Source organism: Curcuma longa, chromosome 6 (assembly GCF_044706935.1).
Source record: "Curcuma longa cultivar G26 ecotype Majalengka, Jawa Barat chromosome 6, ITB_CL_G26_1.1, whole genome shotgun sequence".
Taxonomy (NCBI): Eukaryota; Viridiplantae; Streptophyta; class Magnoliopsida; order Zingiberales; family Zingiberaceae; genus Curcuma; species Curcuma longa.
Genome location: NC_133866.1, coordinates 5783458 through 5792237, shown reverse-complemented (window position 1 = coordinate 5792237; position 8780 = coordinate 5783458). Strand labels below are relative to the sequence as shown.

At 35.8% G+C, this 8780-nt stretch overlaps 1 protein-coding gene across 1 annotated transcript; it reads left to right on the top strand.

The window, feature by feature from the left end:
• Positions 1-1126, top strand: LOC141830758 (uncharacterized). The gene has a single exon (XM_074718182.1). The coding sequence runs from the start codon at positions 48-50 to the stop codon at positions 834-836; it is 789 nt and encodes a 262-aa protein (XP_074574283.1). The 5' UTR covers positions 1-47; the 3' UTR covers positions 837-1126.
• The last annotated feature ends 7654 nt before the right edge of the window (positions 1127-8780 follow it).

The following is an 8780-nucleotide window of genomic DNA, read 5'->3' as shown; positions in this document are numbered from 1 at the left end:
CAAGATATTGAAGACAATCATATTAACGTTTGCAGGCTTCATTAGTTATGGCAGGAAACAGCTCCAAGGTGGTCGAGTTCTTCAATGGCAGCATGTACATGAAGGCGGTGCTGGTGGAGGAAGCTCCTGACGAGGGGGCCTTATGCTGCATGTGTCGAGATCCACTGCATGGTTTGCCCTTCTACGCCACTGAGCCACATATCTTTGATGTCCATTTGAGATGCGTCGATTATTACCGCAATTTCATCCATGGCCATGGCCATAGCCATGACCAGGAGAAATCATCTTCTCCTGCTCCAGCTAATCATCACTGCAAACATGATGACAAACAATTTGCCGGTTTCCAATATCCATGGCAACCACAGCACATGTATGGCAACGTTTATCATGCACAACCGCCTCCTTATTCCTTTCATCATCCATATAACTATGGCCATGGGCAGCCCTCAAATCCTTCTGTTTATCAATCCTATAGCTATCCACCACCTGCTTACTATGAGAAGCCCCCAAATCCTTGGCAACCACAGCCCAACGTGTATGGCAACGTTTATCATGCACAACCACCTCCTTATTCCTCCTTTCATCATCCATATAACTACGGCCATGGGCAGCCCCCAAATCCTTCTGATTATCAATCCTATGGCTATCCACCACCTGCTTATGGTTCTGGTTCCATAAACCAACAAGCTGCAGCTGGTAATAATAATCAAGTGTGGAAACCATCAAAGTGGGGTACAACGGCAGCTGCTATGCTTGGTTCAACTGCGTTAGCGGCTTTCTTGCAAGCTCTTTTTGGGATCGCTCTGCCAATTTGGCTTCCTTTTGGCAACACTTAATTATACAAATTAAGGATCTATGCCGTACGTGTTGAAGATTATATGTATCTATAGATATGTGTGTGGAAAGTGTGTTGGAGATTACATGTAATAACTGTGCGTGTGACAATTATATTACTGTGGGAAAGAAGGAAAAGTAAAGAGAGAATTAAGAAAAGTGTTTGTGCTATAGTGAAAGGTTTGATATCTGAGAGGAATGAGGAATTAAAGAGAGACATGGGCATGCAGGAACTCCATTCCTATATATCTGCAGTACTTTAATTTGTGATCTTATTAATTATACAAGTCTATGAATTGTCGCAGTAAATATTAATTTGGTACGAGTAAACAAGGTGTTGAGTTTTCTGATATATTTTTTGTAATCTTTAAACCGAAATTTTCTTTTCAGGGTGTGTGATTTCTGCAGTGTGAATCTCCTTTTCCTGCAGGATTCTGAATTATCATTATCAAAAGTGCATGCATTATATTACAACAGAATTTCTAGTGATTTTCTGCTTGTACTGGTTGCGAAACATTACAACAATTGTAAAAATATAATTAACTATTATAAATGTAATAGTAAATGGATGCCATTATGCCATTTTGTGTAACTCTTGGTGCATTATATTCTAGCATTAATATGAGAAATTTAATTTCATATTAATACTCATTAATTTTTGTTCTTGTATTAGTCCTATAAATAGGACATGTATGAAGCCTTGTAGAGATGTACCATTGAGACAAGCAATAAGAATTTCTCTCCTTTGCTCTCTATTAGTCTTTGTCTTGTTCGTTTATAACACGTTATCAGCACGAAGCTCTCGTTTCCGAAACAAAGGTCAAGGCTCCCTCCTCGTCCGTGGTAGCCAAGTTTCGTGCCTCATTTGTGAAAGTCAAGTCCATCGAGGTTGACAACGGTATTCTTGAAAACTTTCAATCTTGTTTATTTTTATCTCATCATTTAGTTTCTATTATAGTCATCATGTCGAACCTCACGAAATTGGAGTTTCGAATTACTTCTCAACTCAAATTATGTGGAGAAACTATTACTGATGGAGACATGTTAGAGAAAACATTCTCCACTTTTCATGCATCGAATGTGCTCCTGCAGCAGCAATATCGTGCAAAAGGATTTAAGAAGTATTCCGAATTGATTTTATGTCTATTATTGGCTGAACAAAATAATGAACTTTTGTTGAAGAATCATGAAGCTCGTCCAACCGGATCGACTCCATTCCCTGAAGTGAATGTGACATCATCTAATTATGAAGGACAACATCGTGGTCGTGGCCGTCGTGCCCGTAGAAATGGACGTGGACGTGGATATGGTCGTGGACGTGGTGGTGGTGGTCGACACTATTTTCGCAATAATTCTCCCCATTATATGGAGAAAGGGAAGAACAACAAAGAGATGCATGATGATAAAAAGAATCAAATCAATAAGACCGTAGAGAACAAACGCTATCATTGCGGCATGAAGGGTCATTGGTCACGTACCTGTCGTACGCCGAAGCATTTTATCGATCTTTATCAAGCTTCGCTAAAAGGAAAAGGGAACATTGAGACCAACTTTGTTTCCAATAACAGAAAATTGATAATGGAGACCAACTCGACTTCGGCTTCCGGTGATGATAAAATAACTTTTGGTATTGATGATTTCTCCCAATTTGATAAAGCCGATTTTCTTGTCGAGCATGAAAATAACAATGATGTCATTTGATATTTATGTTTTCTTTATAATGTTTAATGAAATTCCATGATTACATAGTTCTTATTTATATTTTCGCATATTTTGAGTAATTAATTTTATTAATCAAGTTCATTCAAATACTTAAAATAATTTTAATAATATCATGAACTCCCTCTTGATAAGAAAGATGTACCTTATCCACCAACTTGATATTTAGTTTGATGTTGTGTTTGTATTGTTCATGTTTATTTTTATCTTAATATCTTATTTTATCTCATGAAGAAAATGGAGGTTCCCGGAAGCGAATACTCGACGAATGAAAAATGTAGTTGTCTCGTAGACAGTGCCTCAACACATACCATTTTGAAAAGCAAGAAATTTTTTATCTTCTTGGTGATGAATGAGACATGCGTGAATACAATATCAGGTAGTTCCAAAATTATTGAAGGCTCCGGAAGAGCAAATATTATATTACCCAGAGGAACAAATATTTATATTGATAATGCATTGTATTCGTCCAAATCTCAAAGAAATTTATTGAGTTTTAAAGATATCCGCAGAAATGGATATCACATTGAGACTTCAAATGAAGGCAATAAAGAATATTTATCTATCACAAGTATCATCTTGGGTAAAAAATGTTTCTTAGAAAAATTACCCGCAATTTCCTCTGGATTATATTTCACAAACATAAGTGTTGGCGAAGTACATGTCGTTACAAACCAGAAGTTTGTCGATCAACATAGTTTTATTACATGGCATGATAGATTGGGACATCCTGGAGCTATTATGATGCGAAGAATAATTAATCATTCATGTGGGCATTCACTGAAAAACCAGAAGATTTTTCTACCCAATGAATTTTCTTGTGCTGCTTGTTCACAAGGGAAGTTAATAATAAGGCCATCACCATCTAAAATCAGGGCTGAACCCTTGGAATTTCTTGAAAGAATACAAGGTGATATATGTGGGCCTATTCATCCACCATGTGGACCATTCAGATATTTTATGGTCTTAATTGACGCATCAACAAGATGGTCACATGTGTGTTTATTATCAACTCGTAATCAAGCATTTGCAAGATTGCTTGCGCAAATTATCAAATTACGAGCTCACTTCCCGGATTATTCAATTAAATCTATTCGTCTTGATAATGCTGGAGAATTTACTTCCCAAGCTTTTAATAATTATTGTATGTCAATTGGGATAAGTGTTGAACATCCAGTAGCACATGTTCACACACAAAATGGTCTTGCAGAGTCATTGATAAAACGCCTTCAACTAATTGCAAGACCGTTGCTTATGAAAACGAAACTTCCGATACAAGCTTGGGGACATGCTATTTTACACGCGGCAGCATTAATTCGTATCAGACCTACACATTATAATGAGGTCTCCCCTTTGGAAATGGTTTATGGTCAGGAACCAAATATTTCCCATCTTAGAATTTTTGGTTGTGCGGTATATGTGCCAATTGCTCCACCACAACGCACAAAGATGGGACCCCAAAGGAGATTGGGGATATATCTTGGATATGAATCACCGTCTATAATTAAATATCTTGAGCCATTGACGGGTGATTTATTCACGGCACGGTTTGCCGATTGTCATTTTGATGAAATGATATTTCCAACATTGAAAGGGGAAAATAAGCAGTTGGAAAAAGAAATAAACTGGCGTGAGTTATCATTAGTTCATTATGATCCTCGTACAAAGCAATCTGAACTCAAAGTTCAGAAAATTATTCACTTGCAAAATTTAGCAAATCAATTGCCAGATGTTTTTACTGACCCTAAGAAAGTTACGAAGTCTTATATTCCAGCTGCAAATGCTCCAATTAGAATTGATGTTCCTGAAGGGCAACCCATTATTGCTAATGAGCCTAATGTGCAAGTGAAGCGTGGTAGACCAGTCGGTTCCAAAGATAAAAATCCTCGAAAAAGAAAGGAAGTAAAGGCTCAAACTGAGGAAACAATTACTCCAGAAGAGCATCCAGTCATTGAGAAAATGATTACAGAAGAATCACAGGTACCTGAAAATAAAGAGATCTCTATAAACTATGTTTTGACTGGAAAAAGATGGAATCGAGATGAAATCGACGTCGATGAAAATTTTGCATATGCTATAGCATGCGATATTGTTAATGAAGACGAGGATCTTGAACCAAAGTCTGTAGAAGAATGCAGACGGAGAAATGATTGGCCAAAATGGAAAGATGCGATTGAAGCTGAATTAAAATCGCTCGCAAAACATAAAGTTTTTGGACCTGTCGTCCGTACCCCTGAAGGTGTTAAACCGATCGGTTATAAATGGGTATTTATAAGAAAAAGAAATGAGAAAAATGAAATTGTCAGATATAAGGCACGACTTGTTGCCCAGGGATTCTCGCAGAGACCTGGTATTGATTATGAGGAGACATATTCTCCTGTGGTGGATGCAACAACATTTCGATTTCTGATAAGTTTATCAATCCACGAGAAATTACAGATGAGATTGATGGATGTTGTTACGGCATATTTATATGGCTCTCTTGAGAACAACATATACATAAAACTCCCTGAAGGATTTAAAATGCCAGAAGCATGTAATTCAGATCGTCGAGACCTTTACTCGGTTAAATTATGTAGATCTCTATACGGATTGAAACAATCTGGACGTATGTGGTATAAACGTCTCAGTGAATATTTGTTAAAGAATGGATTTCAAAATGATCCAATATGTTCATGTGTGTTTATTAAGAGATCTGGATCACAATTTGTAATAATTGCAATTTATGTAGACGATCTGAATATTATTGGATCAACAGATGAACTATCTGAAACAGTTGATTATCTCAAGAAAGAATTTGAGATGAAAGATCTCGGGAAAACAAAATTATGTCTTGGCTTGCAAATTGAGCATTTAGAGAATGGAATTTTTGTCCACCAATCTGCTTATACATCCAGAGTGTTAAAGAGATTTTTTATGGATAAAGCACATCCCTTGAGTTGTCCAATGATCGTGAGATCGCTTGATGTAAATAAAGATCCATTTCGACCTCGTATGAATGATGAAGAACTACTTGGTCCTGAAGTACCATATCTTAGTGCTATTGGAGCGCTAATGTATCTGGCTAGTCATACTAGACCTGATATATCATTTGCAGTAAATTTATTAGCGAGATATAGTTCTTCACCAACAAAGAGACATTGGAATGGAGTTAAGCATATTTTTCGGTACCTTCAAGGTACTATGGACATGGGATTATATTATCCATATGTACGTGAAGCTAAATTGATTGGATACGCAGATGCAGGATATTTATCTGATCCTCATAATGGTAGATCTCAAACGGGTTATGTATTCACATATGGTGGTACAGCTATATCTTGGAGATCTATGAAACAAACAATTACCGCCACATCTTCAAATCATTCCGAGATCATAGCAATTCATGAAGCAAGTCGAGAATGTGTATGGTTGAGATCAATTATACATCACATTCGAGAGTCATGTGGTTTATCCGTGAATAAGAATTCTCCAACAATTTTATATGAGGATAATGCTGCTTGCATTGCACAATTAAAGGGAGGATATATTAAAGGCGATAGAACGAAACACATATCACCAAAATTCTTTTTCACTCATGATCTCCAGAAAAAGGGTGATATTGATGTTCATCAAATTCGTTCATCAGATAATCTAGCAGATCTATTTACAAAAGCATTGCCTACTACGACCTTTAAAAGGTTAGTGTATAAAATTGGCATGCGGAGACTCGAAAGTTTAAAGTGATGTTACAAAGAGGGGGAGTTTACATACTGCACTCTTTTTTCCTTCACCATGGTTTTTTCCCACTGGGTTTTCCTGGTAAGGTTTTTAATGAGACAGTATATAAATGGCATCCAAGGGGGAGTATTATAAATGTAATAGTAAATGGATGCAATTATGCCATTTTGTGTAACTCTTGGTGCATTATATTCTAGCATTAATATGAGAAATTTAATTTCATATTAATACTCATTAATTTTTGTTCTTGTATTAGTCCTATAAATAGGACATGTATGAAGCCTTGTAGAGATGTACCATTGAGACAAGCAATAAGAATTTCTCTCCTTTGCTCTCTATTAGTCTTTGTCTTGTTCGTTTATAACATTAACAACATTATTAATTATTAGCACAAAAAAGTATTAGTTTCTATATAATAAGCTCAAATTTTAACAAGTGATTTTAAGTGCTATATATCGACATTCCATCATTTACCAATTTAAGATTATAAAATTTGGAAAACATGTAATATAATTATTTTTTTTTTTCAAAAATTAATCAAGTAATGAGTTTTATAGTGTTATTGATTCAGATGTGTAAGCATGTCTTGATCGATGTTAGATAAATTTTAAATAAACAGCATAAATTAATTTCAGAGGAAAAAGATCTCTAAAAATTAATTTATCATTTTTAAAGAAATTAGCAATCAATAATTTAACGATAATGTAGACAAAATAATGATTTATACGAACTTCTAAAGCAAATTATATACAAACAAGGTTTTAAAAATCAACGTTCAACCACCAAAATTTTATTCAGCAATTATCAAAGATAAAAATATTGAAAAAATAGGTTCATTTAACAAACTACTAGTCAATTGATCAGGCTACACAATTAACTCGGACAAGCCAATTAATTAAAAAAAAAAGCTTGTTTGAGTGCTCCAATTTTAAAATATTAGATTATAATTAAATATTATATTTATATGTTAAATAATTTAAGACCATTTAATTTGCTAGAATATAAAAAATATTGATAAAAGAAAAGGTTTAAATTATTGCTGAAATCAATTGACACCTCAAATGTTAAATTAGAATAGTAAATTATCAAAGAAAGATTAAGAAATAATTAGATAGTAGATCAGGGAATAATACTTTTGTTGGGTTGCAAGGGTGCAAACATAGTCCCACATCTAAAGTACATGGAAAAGATCATGGGGTTAAAAGGATGGAAAGTATCTCCATTGGTATGAGGCCTTTTGGGGAGAGCCCAAGAGCAAAACCATGAGGGCTTAGGCCCAAAGTGGACAATATCATGTCATTGTGGAGATATGGACATTCTTTAGACCCTACAATTGGTATCAGAGCGAGACCGCTCTTCACCGGACTAACCGCCGGATGAGCCATGATCCAGATCTAACCATGTGCTTTGAACCTTAAAAACAAAGGAAGTGGGTGCTCCCGTGTCTGAATCAAGAGGACCAGACACCAGGTGAAAGTCCTAGTAGGTCGGGTGGACCGAGGGGCAAAAAGTCCTAGTTGCGGCTAGGTGAAAGTCCTAGTAGGTCGGGTGGACCGAGGGGCAAAAAGTCCTAGTTGCGGCTAGGTGAAAAAGTCCTGGTGGGTCGAGGATTCAGGGGGGCCTGTGGTCCTTTGTTTGAGGGGGGGATTGTTGGGTTGCAAGGGTGCAAACATAGTCCCACATCTAAAGTACATGGAAAAGATCATGGGGTTAAAAGGATGGAAAGTATCTCCATTGGTATGAGGCCTTTTGGGGAGAGCCCAAGAGCAAAACCATGAGGGCTTAGGCCCAAAGTGGACAATATCATGTCATTGTGGAGATATGGACATTCTTTAGACCCTACAACTTTTGCTTAAGAGATCGAGCATAGACGTAAACCATATCGCAATTTTATTTAAAAAAATAAGAAATAAAAATCAAGAAGAAATTTTAATTTTAACAGGATAAATATAGAAACTCAAAGTGAACATATATCTTAAATTGATTCTCAGTCATTATCAATTATTTTTGAGTAATTTCTAAAATACTTCTCGATCCAAGGAGTTGAGCCGGAGCAGAAGCAATCTACGGTTCGAACCGATATAAAAAAAACCCCGAATTATTTCTTACCTTTGACATCAACGTGCCACGGCATTGGCAAAATTAAAGCATTTATTGCTCCCTCGTCAACTCAATTAATTTACTCGAAAATGTTTTCAAAACCGCGTATACCATACCAACCGGCCGGTTTAATTTAATCGTATTGAATTAATCTTTTAATGTGTTTAACCATTCCAATCACAGAAAAAACAAAATCAAATGGGTCGACTTGTTCATCCACTTGGTTTCCTTTAAATTTTATTTTATTTATTATTTTTAAAAATTGAAATTAATTTTTAATCATCCAGTTACCCTCTAAAATGTCAAAAAAACCGTGTGTTTGTGAGGAGACTGTGTCAAAAATTTCCCTAATTATACAACGTACGGTATTATTTGTGTGATTGTGGGGCTTAATCTTAGAGCAAATT

Coding starts and splice junctions, on each gene's coding strand:
- LOC141830758 (XM_074718182.1), top strand. CDS start 48: ATGGCAGGAAACAGCTCCAAGGTGGTCGAGTTCTTCAATGGCAGCATG.